This window comes from Mustela nigripes, chromosome 16 (assembly GCF_022355385.1).
Source record: "Mustela nigripes isolate SB6536 chromosome 16, MUSNIG.SB6536, whole genome shotgun sequence".
NCBI classification, from domain to species: domain Eukaryota; kingdom Metazoa; phylum Chordata; class Mammalia; order Carnivora; family Mustelidae; genus Mustela; species Mustela nigripes.
The window spans coordinates 44,547,830-44,564,136 of NC_081572.1; the positions used below are offsets into that span (position 1 = coordinate 44,547,830).

General features: G+C 42.4%; 1 protein-coding gene across 5 annotated transcripts in view; it reads right to left on the reverse strand.

The window, feature by feature from the left end:
• CRK (CRK proto-oncogene, adaptor protein) overlaps nt 1–16,307 on the reverse strand; it is a 30,444-nt gene that overhangs the window by 9,473 nt on the left and 4,664 nt on the right. For 3 of the 5 annotated variants that reach the window (XM_059380998.1, XM_059381000.1, XM_059380999.1), the window contains exon 2: nt 8,427–8,792. In XM_059380998.1, coding sequence (XP_059236981.1) covers nt 8,427–8,792 — 366 coding nt within the window. Of the gene's footprint in view, nt 1–8,256; nt 8,793–16,307 lie in introns of all 5 variants that reach the window. The other 2 variants (XM_059380997.1, XM_059380996.1) reach the window with 1 other exon arrangement.

The following is a 16,307-nucleotide window of genomic DNA, read 5'->3' on the forward strand; positions in this document are numbered from 1 at the left end:
ATCCCAGGGTCCTGGGATCAAGCCCCATGTTGTGCTCTCTGCTCAGTGGGAAGCCTGCTTCCTCCTCTCTCTCTGCCTGCCTCTCTGCCTACTTGTGATCGCTGTCTGTCAAATGAATAAATGAAATTTATTAAAAAAAAAAAAGGAAAAGACAAATCCCAAAGGCAACATGACTATCCTTGGATCACATGAGGCCCAAGTGCTTCCACAGTTTGGAAGAATAAATGGCTGTCAAGCCTGGCAGGTACTAGTGGGGAAGTGCAGGAGGGGACAGGGCAGTCTGAAAACACAGTACTACATTCAGGGCAATTCTTTCTCCAAGTCAGAAACAAAGCGAGAATTCACACTCCTCCTCCAAATAGACAACAACCCAGTAACACAGAATTCCCAAGGCCAGACCAGGGTGGATGAAGGGGGACATATATGGGTTTGAAGCTCGGCAAACTATTTCAAAGATGAAGAAAGAAAAATGGAGTATCTGCCCCAGAAATGCTATAATCTCAAGATACAAACAAATGTACTGCAGTGAGTATAGTAGTAACTTTAATTCTAACACTACAGATTTCAAAATTCAAGTTATAGATGGAAAAAACCCCTAATTTGTCTATCAATGAACAAGAAAGACCTTATTAAGGATTTGAAGCACAAGGCAGTTAAACTTTCTTTTTATGAGGCAGACCCTACTACCACCTTGTAGAGAAGAGACAGTGAGGACCCTTTCACTGAGGTACTATGATATTATCCTGTCAGTTTCTCACTTCCTGATCCTGTATGACATCCTTAGGAGCAAGTCTGCAAGTCAATCATGGCATCATCTCTAAAGAGGACTGAATGTTGGTACTTCTGTTTTTTCACTCCTAGGGAACTTGACGAAAACTGGTTTCTTCCCTAGCTCTGAGTAGTTCCCAGAATAAATCACAATCTTGGTAACACAGGTAATCAAATCTACAGCTGGTTCAGGAGCCAAAGATTACTCAATTGATATTCACCAGTAAGGTCCCATGATAGCGAGAATGAAATTGGAACCCAAACAGTATTCATTTTTGTTAGTCATTAAACAGGAGACATTAGAGATCTGTGTGACCTCCTTTGCTGGTGTAACCCCAGGTGACTACCCTCTAGTTTCTGTCCCTACCATCTAAGAGTTGCCAGTGTTCCTCTGATCCTGACTTGCTGCAGGATTCCAAAGAGCTCAGGACAGGAAACATAAACAAATTCGTAAAAATAGAGCAAGGAAAAACACACACAGAGAGATGGATACAGAGACCTTACCCTGAAACATTTTCAAACACACCAAGGACACATTTAGTTAATATTTCAAGATTTGGCTGAAGGAGAATAAAAGTTAAGAAGATGACAGCAATCTAAAACAGAGGGTCAACAAACTATGGCCCATGAGCCAAATCCAGCTGGCTGTCTGTTTTTGTAAACAGATCTATTAGAACACAACAAGCTCATTTGTTGTTTGTCTATGGCTGTTTTGTTACAAGGACAGTTGAGTGGTTGTGACAAAAACTATATGGCCTATAAAGTCCTTTACTGAAAAAGTCTGCAGATCCATGATCTAAGGAATAGGTAATATTTAGGGTGCATCTATAGCCTTTCAAATGAATGGAAACAAAAGAGAACAATTCAGCTTTAATGACTCACTTGCCTCAGAAATAGACTGAAACAAGCATGGGCTGTATTGGTAGAAAGTGGCAGGTCTTTGAGATTTACCTGGTAGGCTTCCAGGTGAAGAGAAAAAGCATCCCAATAAATCTTGGAAAATAGGTCTCACTCTAGTTCTAGTCCAGGTAAGAAAAGATCTTCTCTAGCTCAACAGCTGATAATGCTTAAAACTAAGTTCCCTATCCCCTTGGTGAAAGTTGAGAGATAACTACATATACTAGGTACATTTCCAGCTAAACTAACACAATGAACCTGACCCAAGGTTCCCAAACTGCAGTGTCAGAGGCATTGCAGCAAATTCAGATGATGCCATGAAATCTTTAAAATTTTGAGGGAAACAGTAATACTTGACATATATCATGCTCTGTGAACCACTATCTCCAGGCAGTTGACAATTTCTACATGAGATTTCTACATGGAGTCCCAAGTTATTAGGATATAAATACTTAATTTGTTTATCTGTATACCTATCTACCTAATCAACGCAAATGCTAACTATTTCTTTTGGCCTAGGACACTGAAATATTACTGAGATACTAAAGGTTATGAATCAAGAAAGTTTGGAACCTCTGGACTATACTCCTGTGTTGACAGCAAGTTCTCCAAAAGCAGAGATATCCAAATAAATGCTTAAAAATCATCTGTGAAGGGGTGCCTGGGTGGCTCAGTTGGTTAAGTGGCTGCCTTTGGCTCAGGTCATGATTCCAGGATTCTGGGATTGAGCCCTGCTTTGGGTTTCCTGTTCAGCAGAGAGCCTGCTTCTCTCTCTCCCTCTGCCTGCTGCTCTGCTTACTTGGGCTCTCTATCTCTCTGTCAAATAAGTAAATAAAAATCTTAAAAAAAAAAAAATTATCTGTGAAGATACCAGAAGGCCTGCCTTTAACTAGAGTCTAGGTCAGTTTACTTCCAAGGTACTTTCCAACTGAGATTCTATGAGCTGAAATAAAGGTAATGTCCAAGGATGGAAAAGCAGACATCTCTCTCAATGAACGATACAGAAATCTTTAGCTACAATTCCAGAAAAAGACAAACTGACACAGGAAGAACTTGCCACTTGTGTTCTTACACTTTCCATTCTCATTTTTTTTTTTCCTAACAAAGGGAAAAGTGGGGTCTTTACTCCAAATTCCTATGCATAGGTCAAAAGGCCTAACCAACTTGGGTTTTATAGAGCACCACATGAGAAGATAGAGAGTTGATGTAGCCACTAACGCATATAATCAGGGACCTAAAGCACTTTACAACCTTTCCCATCTGTGTTGAGGAATAGGCCCAAGCCTAAGAACACCTGAGTAGCTCCATGATGACTCTAAAGTCTTATTGTCTATCAAAGGCAAAATGCCAGCTTTAATCAAAGAATGTAAGTTATCTGATTCAGTGCATTTAAAAGTAATGTGATTGTTCTGGAGAGTCTACAGAGGCATTAAAAAAGTTTAACACCTGCAGTTCACAAGATTTGTACTATTCCAGCTCCTAAGGAGCCATTAAACAAAAAATGAAAGCTGCCTCTGCACTATTCTAGTGTTATTTCCAGTATCTCTTATTCAAAACATACAGCATATCTGCATGTTTAAAATCTTGGAAACTCCAGAATGGAACAGATGGTATCTGATTTAGTTATACTCCCCCAGAAATGACTGACTGACCCACAGAACTATAGTGGGCAGAGGAATACCCCTCCTTTGGTTAGCTGGAATCAATCCCTACTTTCTACAGCCTTCATCTCTACTACAGGAATCTGATGGGTAGACAAAAGGAAATATCTAATAACTTATTTTCTACTGGGGGACTGTGGTAATAGCAAATGTACCAATGCAGAAAAATTTCATCTTTAAGGTGAGGGCAGGTGGTTCTTGAACCCCGTTTTTTAAGATTTATTTTTTTAAGTACAGAAATCCTTTCTTCAAACAAAATCTTAGAGAGATCCAAATATGTAAAACAGTTAAAAATAGAACTGCTTTGGTTGAAGCAAGAGAGGGAACACAGAGCCTTGCACCCTTGGTGTCCCCCCCCTCCTGAGGGATACTGAGAAGCAGTCTGAAGACTGCTGGTCTAACACAGTATCTCCAGAGCCCTACCCAATTCTAAAATGCAATAATTCTAATTTATCAACTTCAAGTTAAGTGTAAAATTCCACTAAAATGTAGTGTAAAAGGTAAACTAGGTCATTCATAACCATGAATGTTTTGTTTAACCAGAATGGTCAGACCAGAACACCACAGCCTCCTACTCTTATCTTCCAGTGTCACCTCAATAGGGACAAGACATCAGCTCTTATAAAAACCCAGAGATAGGGAAGAGCTGTAGACAACTGTGTCCTGTACAGCTGTATTGTACTGACTGTACAACTGTCCTCACACACAGTCCAACTGCGGATATGCTCCCAGTGAAGCCAGTGCTACTGAGAAGGGCAGCAGCACGGTTATAAGGCAGTAAGAGTCAAAGACAGAACCGAGCATGGTAGAGAAGGCACCACAGTGGATTTGGGTTCATCCTGTCTCTACCTCCAAATAGACTAAACAATCCAATCTGTCTAAACATCAATTCTTTATACATAATAAATAAAGATACCGAAGGTCCTTTCCTGCTCTAAAATTCTATGATGCTAAACTGACACATTTTTAAGTACGTAAGGTATTATAAAGCTATTACTTTGGGGTATATGTTTTAACCTGAAGGAAGCCATCTTTAGCAATCAACATATGCGGCTCAAAACCAGTATCTAGGGGCGCCTGGGTGGCTCAGTGGGTTAAAGCCTCTGTGTTCAGCTCAGGTCATGATCCCAGGATCCTGGGATCGATCCCCGCATCAGGCTCTCTGCTCAGCGGGGAGCCTGCTTCCTCCTCTCTCTCTCTCTCTGCCTCTGCCTACTTGTGATCTCTGTCAAATAAATAAATAAATAAAAATCTTTAAAAAACAACAAAAAAAAAAACAGTATCTAATCAAAAAACTTATTGAAATCAACTATCTATTTCAAAAGATTTATGTTTCACAGCAGGGAGAGCAGCTCAACCATTCCTAAGCACTGCAGCCTCTAATCAAGGCAGGCATCATTAAAAAAAACAGGTCCTTCTGGGCGCCCAGATAGCTCGGTTGGTTAAGTGGCTGCCTTCAGCTGGGGCTGTGATCCCAGGGTTCTGGGATCAAGTCCCATATGGGGCTCCTTGCTCAGCGGGGAGCCTGCTTCTCCCTCTGTTCGTGCTCTCTCTCTCAAATAAATAAAAAAAAATATATAAAAAAAGAACAAAACAGGGGCGCCTGGGTGGTTCAGTGGGTTAAGCCTCTGCCTTTGGCTCGCTCAGGTCATGATCTCAGGGTCCTGGGACTCTGCTTGGTGGGGAGCCTGCTTCCCCCTCTCTCTCTGCCTGCCTCTCTGCCTACTTGTGATTTCTCTATAAAAAAAATAAATAAAATCTTAAAAACAAAACAAACAAAAAAACCCAGCTCTCTTTAAGAAAGAAATGCAGGGCAGCTGGGTGGCTCAGTTGGTTAAGTGTGGCCTTAGACTCAGACTGTGATCCCAAGTCGTGGGCTCGAGTCCTGCATTGGGCTCCCTGGTCCACAGGGAGCCTGTTTCTCCCTGTCTCTGCCTCTCATGAATAAATAAGTAAAATCTTTTTTTCTTTTTTTAAAGATTTTATTTATTTATTTGACAGAGAAACAGCGAGAGAGGGAACACAAGCAGGGGGAGTGAGAGAGGAAGAAGCAGGCTTCCCGCCAAGCAGGGAGCCCGATGGGGGGCTCAATCCCAGGACCCTGGGATCATGACCCAAGCCGAAGGCAAATGATTAACGACTGAGCCACCCAGGAGCCCCTAAGTAAAATCTTTTTTTTTTTTTTTTAAAGATTTTATTTATTTATTTATTTATTTGACAGAGAGAAATCACAAGTAGATGGAGAGGCAGGCAGAGAGAGACAGAGGGAAGCAGGCTCCCCGCTGACCAGAGAGCCTGACACGGGACTTGATCCCAGCACCCTGAGATCACGACCCGAGCCGAAGGCAGCGGCTTAACCCACTGAGCCACCCAGGCGCCCCCGCCTAAGTAAAATCTTAAAAAAAGAAAGAAAGAAAATGCAGGGGCACCCGGCTGTCTCAGTTGGTAGACCATGTAACTCTTGGTCTTGGGGTTGGGTTAATTTAACCCTGCACTGGATGTAACGATTACTTAAAAATAAAATCTTAGGGGGCTCCTGGGTGGCTCAGTGGGTTAAGCCGCTGCCTTCGGCTCAGGTCATGATCTCAGGGTCCTGGGATCCAGTCCCGCATCGGGCTCTCTGCTCAGCGGGGAGCCTGCTTCCTCCTCTCTCTCTCTCTGCCTGCCTCTCCAACTACTTGTGATTTCTCTGTCAAATAAATAAATAAAATCTTTAAATAAATAAATAAATAAATAAATAAAATTAAATAAAATCTTAGGGACTCCTGGGTGGCTCAGTTGGTTATGCATTGGACTCTGGCTCAGGTCATGGTCTTGGGGTCCTGGGATGGAGCCGAGTTGCAACCCTCACTCTGCAGGGAGTTTGCTTGCTTGTCCCTCTCCCTCTGCCCCTCCCCCTGCTCATGCTCCCCGCCCCTCTCAAATAAAATCCTTAAAAAAAAAAAAAAAAATAATGAAGGGGCACCCGGGTGGCTCAACTGCTTGTGTCCAACTCTTGATCTAAGCTCAGGTTTTGATCTAGGGTTGTGAGTTTGAGCCCCACATTGATCTTACTTAGGAAAAATAAAAATAAAAAAGTAAAAAGGGAGGGCTCCTAGGTGGCTCCATCAGTTAGCATCCAACTTTTGATTTAGGCTCAGGTCATGATCTCAGGGTCCTGGGAATGAGCCCTACATCAGGCACGGGGCTTGGCAGAGTCTGCTTCTCTCTCACTCCCCTCATATTCATGCACATGAGCTCTCTAATAAACAGATGTATCTCTGGAGTGCCTGGGTGGTTCAGCCGGTTAAGGGTCTGTCATCAGCTCAGGTCATGATCCCAGCATCCTGGGATCAAATCCTGCATCAGGCTCCCTGCTCAGTGGGGAGTCTGCTTCTTCTTTCCCTTGCTCATGTGCTCTCTCTCTCTCTCTCTACAGTAATAAATAAAATCTTTTTAAAAAAATAGATGAATCTTTTAATAAAGGAAGAAGGAAAGAAGAAAGCGGGGGAAGGGAATGCAAATGGAAATAAAATTAACGTCATGACTATTGTTTCCTGGCTGTTAGCTGGCTTGTTTCATGACTGCTAGTTTTCATACTCCAGCCCAGTGCTAACAAGGTCTGCAAAAAATGTCAGGAATCCCATCTGCCATATGCACAGCACCATGTTGGATGTTGACATCATCTGAACTTAAATGAAAACACAAGGCAAGAAACTTGTTTTCATTATCCTGCAAACTCAGAGTGGTGGAAATAATGGTGCGACCTATAATTTCATTTCTTATCAAAGCGGAGACATGATACTTTTAAGTCACAACGCAATCTCAAAAAACAAGCACCATAAAAATACATTTTTCAGTCAAACCTCTAAGACTCAACTAGCCTTCTTTGCAGCCACTATCCAGAATGTAAAAGCAAATTTTCAAATCCAATAATATCAGAGACTGGCTCAAATAAATCCCAGTTTATTCTGTAGGCTAACACTTCTACTTAGGCAGAAGGCAGTTTTACTCCCACTGTGTGAACACGACCCAAAGGAAACAGCACTTAGAGATCTCAGTTTATAAAAATACACTTTTGCTCCTTCTCTGCTAGTCTGAGCTTCCGTAACTTCAGCCTGTACTTATGAAAGTTAGCTACTTACTTACATTCAAGTTCTATCAGTAGGTTCTGAAAGATGGCATGCCACTTTTGTACAAGCTTTTACTCTGAACCACTAGCTCTGTGTATCTCAGGGAGGGAGGGACGGAGGGAGGAGAGAAGAGACAAAGCTGTGAATGTTAGAGGAATAAAGGAATAGACCCAATGCAATAGTTGACCAGAGGAGACAGACTACCAAGCATAACTATTCGCCGTAAAAGGCAGAAATTTACTCCTCAGGAGGAACCGGCTTCCTCGCTGTAAAATGCACCAAACAACAAAAACCAAGTAAACCTGCTGTTCCTTGGAACACACAGTTTTGGGTATGGATCTTTTCTCACCTGTTCTATGCTTTACTGTTCCTCCTGAATTCTTACTTGATAAACAAAAGCAGTCAATGGTAAGAACTCTATGCCCCCTAAAGAAGAAACATGTTTTTTTGTGGGAAAGCCCACCTTATTTTAGACATTGATAAACAGAAAGAAAGAATCAGAGTAGAAGATAGATGAGAAAAAAATATTTTAAGTTAATTCCTGTGAATTCAGGTGGTGTTATCAAAGAAATCAAAGTATGTTTAGTAGATCAATCAAAACATTCAGTTACACAATTTTAAGCTTACTTATTCCAAAATAGGTTTTCTACAAAAAAAGAGAAAACCTAACATTAATGCCAAAATCAGTACTTAATGGTTCAACAGCTACAACATCACAATGCTGGTGTTTGTATTCAGCATTCCTACAAAGCTCTAAGAGGTGTGAAAGGGAGACCCTGTAGCAGATCTCTTCTTTCTACATTTTGCACATTATGTACCTCCAAAGCCAAGGCTGTCTTGTCGTAGGCATTAGGGACTCGCTTCTGGATTACCCTGGCATAAATGGGCCCATTCTGGAGGTTAGGGAGCGGAGTGTTGACGCTGGGTTGGGCATAGGGCCCAGGCTCCGGCCCACCCAGTGGCTGTGGGTGGGAACCCTCCTGGTTACCTCCAATCAGAGCCGATACTGAGGCGGAGGCAGGTCTATACTTCTCGACGTAAGGGACTGGAATCATCCCCCTCTTGCCTTCGCTGTCCTCTGCATTCCACCACTGCTCTTCAGGCTTATCCCGGATTCTCAGGATGTCTCCTTTCTTAAAGGGAAGATCTTCTTCATCATTCCCATTAAAGTCAAAGAGGGCTCGCACATACTCTGCCTCCTCCTGCCTGAGAATCACTCCACTACCCTGCCTGGATCTGGAAACTGGTTCTATCAATGTTGTAGTGTCCAAATAATGTATTTTGTAGAATTCCAGTAAAGCAGGCAATGAATCAAACTCTTGATCTCCTATTCGGAGTCTGGAGGGGCTCACCCCTGGAAAAAAACAGAGCAGGCTATTATTTAAAGATGTATTACAAAGGAGATAAAATGCAGATTTTAACCATTTCCTAAACACATTTACTCAATACTTAATCAGAAAAAAAAATCTAGAAAAGATAACCCCTCTCCTTATGGCAAACTGAAAATCATACTCTGTAGTTAAAACATACCCTAAAAAGATGCCCATCACCACCTACAGCAGAGATGGAACAGAAGGCCTTCACAGACCAGGCCGGTAAGGGAATGCTTTCATACCGGATCAAAGACAAAGCAACATGGAGACTTTTTTGTTCATTCTCCCAAAATATTCTGTGCTATCCCATTTACAGAGTAGCATAAGGTTCAAGGTTTTGTTGTAATCTTCTTTTCAACCTCAGGAAATGTAGCAACTCTCCTTTTTCATAGGTCCCAGCAGCTTTTCCAAGAAGAGGTGGGGAGAACTTGCCATCTATCTACACCAGGCTCATACATTCCTTATCTTCACATCTAGAATGTACAATTTCTAACAACAAAAAAGATGTTTTTGTTGTTGTTTTTTTTTTGAAGTGAGTTCTATGCCCAATGTGGGGCTTAAACTCACAACCCTGAGATCAAGGGTTCCATGCTCTAGTAACTAGGCCAGCCAGGCACCCTCAATTTCATTTCCGACAGCTACCAAAACAAACAAACAAAAAACCTTAATTAGGCAAAAGAACCAAGGAGTCTAAAAAGAGAAACCAGGAAGCTAACTGCTTAACAATCAATTCCTAAGGTCTGCACTGAAATAAAACATGTAAACCATATTGCTCCTTCAGGTCACAAAAAACAGTAAATAAGGATGCCTGAAAAAATAAAGTGTTAGAATTCTCAACCTCTGGGGGCACCTGGCTGGCTCAGTCAGCAGAGCATGCAACTCTTGATCTTGGCATTGTAAGTTCCAGCCCTACACTGGGTGAAGAGATTACTTAAAATCTTTAAAAAAAAAAAATTAAAATTAAAATTCTCAACCTCTTATGACACGCTAGGGTCACTCACATAATGCAAAGGTGTGTATGGCCCTAGATACACAGGGCATGCTTCCGAATGTGTTCCCTCAGAGGGTATAGCTCAGGCATTGAGCATCTGACTGCAGAATATATTCCCTCTCTATCCCAAGAGTTTAGAACTGAAAGATAATAAATTAACATGCATCAGTTCAAATGAAAAAGTTTCTAGTGAAGAATACAACTTTTTTTTTTTTTTTAAAGATTTTATTTATTTGTCAGCAAGAGAGGAGCAAGAGTGAGCACAGGCAGACAGAGTGGCAGGCAGAGGCAGAGGGAGAAGCAGGCTCCCCGCCAAGCAAGGAGCCCGATGTGGGACTCGATCCCAGGACGCTGGGATCCATGACCCGAGCTGAAGGCAGCCGCCCAACCAACTGAGCCACCCAGGGGTCCCCACCTTTTTTTTTTTTAAGATTTTTATTTATTTATTTGACGGAGAGATCCAAAGTAGGCAGAAAGGCTGGGCGGGGGGGGGGGGTGCGGGCTCCCTGCTGAACAGAGAGCCCAATGTGGGGCTCGATCCCAGGACCCTGAGATCATGACCTGAGCTGAAGGCAGAGGCTTAACCCACTGAGCCACCCAGGATCCCCAGGAATATACCCTTTATTTTATTTTTTTTTTTTTAAAGATTTTATTTATTTATTTGACAGAGAGAGATCACAAGTAGGCAGAGATTTAGGCAGAGAGAGAAGGGGAAGCAGGCTCCCCACTGAGCAGAGAGCCCGATATGGGGCTCGATCCCAGGACACTGGGATCATGACCTGAGCCGAAGGCAGCGGCTTAATCCACTGAGCCACCCAGATGCCCCAGGAATATACCCTTTAACTTACACTCTGCTAAGCACCAAAATATCAAATCATTTTGGTTTCCTGGTAAAGTAATAAAATAAAACAGAAAACTGTTTTTTGCAGAGCTTGTTTTTTGTTTTTTTGTTTTTTTAACCACCCTTAACCCACAATTCAGCATTAAGTTACAACCTCCCAAATTTGAATATGTGTGTGTGTGTGTACAAGTATGTCATAAATATATACAAGTGTTTTATAGTTAGGTAATATAAATTTTTTATCTTGCCTTTTTTTCTTATAAAAAATTTTATTTTTATATAATAAAAAACTTCTCATCTCTTCATGAACATGACTTTTTTTAAAGATTTTATTTATTTGAAAGAGATTACAAGTAGGCAGAGAGAGGGGGAAGCAGGGTCTCTGCTGAGCAGAGAGCCTGATGCGGGGCTTGATCCGAGGACTCTGAGATCATGACATGCCAAAGGCAGAGGCGTAACCCACTGAGCCACCCAGGTGCCCCATGAACATGACTTTTAATAGCTATAAAGTATTCCTAACTTTTCACTAGTGAAAATGCTATGATGAGCATTTTTGTTCTTATCTATTAAAGAGGTTTTTTTTTTTATTTCATTAGAATAAATTCCTTGAAATGCACCTGTTGGATCAAAGGGTAAGAACATTAAGGTTTATGGTTTATGTTGCCAAATTGCCCTCCAAAAGGTAAGATTTTCCACTGCTACCACTGATCTATGAGTTCCCACTTTCTCCATATCCTTGCCAAAACAGCATTTAAAAAAGCATTGCAAAGGATACCTGGGCAACTAGTTGGTTAAGCATCTGCCTTTGGCTCAGGTCATAAATCCAGGGTCCTGGGATTGAGTCCCATATTGGGCTCCTTCTTTGGTGGGGAGCCTGCTTCTCCCTCTGCCAGCCATCCCCACTGCTTGTTCTCTGTCAAAAAAAATTTTTTTTTAAAAGATTTCATTTATTCATTTGACAGAGAGAGATCACAAGCAGGCAGAGAGGCAGGCAGAGAGAGAAAGGGAAGCAGGCTGCCCGCTGAGCAGAGAACCCGATTCGGGTCTCCATCCCAGGACCCTGAGACTACAACCTGAGCCGAAGGCAGCAGCCTAATCCACTGAGCCACCCAGGCGCCCTGACAAATAAATTCTTTAAAGAAAAAAAAAAAAAAAAGAAAGAAAGATAAATAGATCACTGACAATTTGGGATGCCTGTGTGGCTCACTCCATTATGTGTATGCCTTCAGCCCAGGTCATGATCTCAGTGTCCTAGGATCTGATCCAACATCGGGCTCCCTGCTCATCAGGGAGTCTGTTTCTCCCTCTCCAACCACTCCCGGCTCATAGGCTCTCTCTCATTGACTATTTACTTTTAAAATTTTATGTATTTGAGAGAGCATAAGCAGGAAGGAGAGAGAGAAGCTCCCTGCTGAGCAGGGAGCCTGATGCAGGATTTGATCCCAGAACCCTGAGATCATGACCTGAGCCAAAGGCAGACACTTAACCAACTGAGCCACCCAGGCGCCTCTCAATGACAATTTAATGAGAAATGCTATTTCTTTTTAAATATCATCTTTGATTGTTTGGTGTATTTCAAGATTACTATTTGTACTTCTTTTGGGAGAGTTGTTCAAGTCCTCTATTAAGGGAAAATGCCCAATTTATGTTCCTCACTCCAAGAACACTGGTCCACTATCTAAAAGCCATAGTGATACGGCTCAGGTCATGATCTCAGGGTCATGGGATTGAGCCCCAAGTCGGGGACCACGCTCAATGGAGAGTCAGCTTGAGATTCTCTCCCTTTTTTTCTCCCCACCCCTGCTTGCGGTCTCTCTCTCTCTCAAATAAACAAATAAATCTTTAAAAGCCACAGTGAGGGGCGCCTGGGTGGCTCAGTGGGTTAAGCCTCTGCCTTCGGCTCAGGTCATGATCTCAGGGTCCTAGGATCGAGCCCTGCATAGGGCTCTCTCTGCTCAGCAGGGAGCCTGCTTCACATCACCCCCCATCCCCACCTGCCTCTCTGTCTACTTGTGATCTGTCAAATAAATAAATAAAATCTTAAAAAAAAAAAAAAAAAGCAAGCCTGTGATTAATGTGGTGAAATAAGAATATTGTGATAGCCCAAGATGGATGTCTAAATCAATTTGCACTCTAAAAGAAATGAGACCCAAAAGATAAAAAAAAAGAAATGAGACCCAATTATTTTGTTCAGTATTAAAAATCACTTCTTCCAGAATGACCAGAAAAAGTACCTTTGAAATTCAGTGGTGGAAAGAAGCGAAAAGATAAACTACAGAAGTTAACCAGAAGTCCTCAGTACTGAATGAGTACTGATAAGTGCCTTCACAAATGAACGCACAACGAGACACCAAGACACAATTTAAAGGACAGTTGCACATTTCTTGTATCACACAAGTCCATCTGTGAAATTCATGGCTATAAGCTAAAACAAGTTAATAGCCCACACTCAGTAATGCTGGCTGGCTCCCCAACTCAAGAAATAGAGGGGTGCCTGGGTGGCTCAGTCATTAGGCCTCTGCCTTCGGCTCAGATTATGATCCCAGCATGCTGGGATCGAGCCCTGAGTAGGGCTCTCTGCTCAGCAGGAAGCCTGCTTCTCCCTCTCCCACTCCCTCTGCTTGTGTTCCCTCTCTCACTGTCAAATAAATAAATAAAATCTCTTAAAAATGCTTAAATAGGGCGCCTGAGTGGCTCAGTGGGTTAAGCCGCTGCCTTCGGCTCAGGTCATGATCTCAGGGTCCTGGGATCGAGTCCTGCATCGGACTCTCTGCTCAGCAGGGAGCCTGCTTCCCTCTCTCTCTCTCTGCCTGCCTCTCTGTCTATTTGTGATCTCTGTCTGTCAAATAAACAAATAAAATCTTAAAAAAAAAAAAATGCTTAAATAGATGCCCAGACCCAGGACTACATATCTACAGCAAACACCATCAGGTACCTGCAGGACACAACCCCAGTAGTTTCAAGAGCTGAACTGGAGAACTTTGGTCAGGAATATACCAGAGCATGGTGGTGCAATACTCTGGAGTTTGCCTTCACTCAAACGGACCACTGAAGGGGCATTGTTCCCATTCAAGTCTGGTAGGCAATGAGATATATGGTCATTCTGCTTATTGCCACTAAGTTAATTCAGTGATCCTTTAGGCCTGCTGAACTATGTGAAGGATTGGGTCAATGTGAGCTCCAAGGAGACCTACTCAGCACTGTCTGGTCCAGAAAGCCTCCCAGGTAGAGTGTTAAGGAGGACCCTCACACCAGCAGAGTACCCATGGCTTAGAAAATGGTCCTAATGACACAAAGGGAGGAAAGCTCCCTTGCTAGAGTTTACCCAACTACATGCCAAGGTGCAAAAGCCAAAATGGTTTTCACTAGCTGCCTTTTTGGAACAGTGGTTGGAAGACAGTACTCAGTAAATGTTAATATTATTCTTAATGAACAAAATTCTGAAGTAAGGGAAGGAAGTTAAAGTCTGTTCCCAGTTTTAAGAAGCTCATAGGACAGTTGCGGATATAAAGGTACACACAGTGTGGCTGGTAAGCAAAGAATGAGGCAGGAGGTCTCAGGAAGACATTATTTCCCCCCCTGACTTTCACTTTCAACTGGAGATTTATTCTTACAAAAAAACAGTAGCAACAAAAAACTGTTCTTAGATACAACGAAATCACCATGAAAGAACAGCCCTGACCATACCTGAACATTTCCAAGGCATTCTTTTCACTCTAAAAAGGAAGGTAACCACTCCTGTCATCCATTGTTATGGTTCCTCCATTACTGTACTAGCTGAAGTAAAATGCGTTTTGTGTTTGATTGGGGGGGGGGGGGGTGATAGTTTAAAAGAACAAATAAGACAAGGCTAAGACCCTTGTAAAGATCACTATGGGGGCGCCTGGGTGGCTCAGTGGGTTGAGCCTCTACTTTCGGCTCGGGTCATGATCCCAGGGGCCTGGGATCGAGTCCCGCATAGGGCTCTCTGCTCAGCAGGGAGCCTGCTTCTCCTCATCTCTCTCTCCTGTCTGTCTCTCTGCCTATTTGTGATCTCTCTCTCTCTGTCAAATAAATAAATAAAATCTTAAAAAAAAAAAAAAAAAGATCACTATGAAAATTATGAAAAGAAAAAATGGCAGCTCCTCTGCCATAAATATAAAGGTAGGAAGTTGGTTCAATTCATTTCTTGCTCAAATGCTGCATGGTGTGAACTGGACCCACAATGACTTCTCTTCTTTGGCTTGGCAATCCCAGCAGAGAAATACAAGCAAAACACCAAGGAAAATCTTTGATACTCTTAAAAAAATATATTTATTTTTAAGTAATCTCTACACCCAATGCAGAACTTGAACTCACAACCCCAAGATCAAGAGTTGTATGCTCTATCCACTGAGTTAGCCAGGCACCCCTTTGATTTTCTTTACCTACAAATTTTTTTCTATTTTATGGACACTATAATTCCACCAGAGGAGTGCCTGTTTCTGTGTACTGCTGAGGCAGTCAAAAACATGGACCATCAACCAAACTCCAGAAGGAAAAGGGGGAGAAAAGAACGTAAGTCTCAGATAAGCCCGAACCTCATCACAGCTATATGTTCCAGCTCCTCTTCCCTACGTCATCGCCTTCCAACCACAAACATCCAAGGGCAGGAAAGAGGAGGACAGGAAAGGAAGGAGATACAGTCAGTCAGTCTAGAGAAATGAACCAAAGACCAGGTTCCCATTGCTGGGACTTGGAAAACGTCACTGACTTGTTTTACATAAACCTGTGCTGGTATTCTGAGTATGAGTTATGAACAAACACATTAAGAAATCAAAATCAATGCAAGCACTTCATATTCTTTTGGTTTCTGTACATGCTCAACTCATTAATTCTTAAGCATTTTAGCCCTCAGGTTACATCAATTTTTACAACACCATTCCCTGAAGGTTTTATGAAGAACAACCAAGAGCTCCATGGGCTTCAATAGGCCAGGTCACTTCTGGCATGGGTACCACCACAGCAGCTCCATCATCGGCCTCTCCCTGAATTCGAAGAACTTCCATTTTCCCTTCCTCTTTCCTTAATTCCACTCCTTTCCTCCTCTTCTGCCTATGGTATTAATAGAAAATGCTTAAACACACCCTACCACCTGTCCAAGACAAAGGGCTAAAAAGGCTGCTGACTTTCATCTGAGGTCCCCTAAAGAGGTATCAAATATCTGTCCTCCTAAGCAAACAGAACTTTCTAAAAATGGTGGGTATCAGCATGGTATTTCACAGATTCAGACTGACTAGGTTTAATGAATTCTGGTTCTGCCATTTACTAGCTATAAGAACTCTTATTTAACTTCTCCTGGTGTCAAACACCTATGTAATAAAAGCTCCTAAAAGCAGTTGGTACACTGTACCCTGCCCAAACCTCTTTATTCCTTTAGAAATTTTCGAATAATCCCCAAATCCAAGTCCACTGCATTGTTTCCCAGAGAAGATTCTACAGAATCTCAGGACACTTCTCAAAATGTCTTGTGGTCAAAAACCTGCCTCTCTTGGGAGGGTCATAATTTCACATGAGCACAGCAAATGGCTGAGAAGTCCTGCAATAAATAAACCTACTTCCGGGGCACCTGGGTGGCTCAGTGGGTTAAGCCGCTGCCTTCGGCTCAGGTCATGATCTCAGGGTCCTGGGATCGAGTCCCGCATC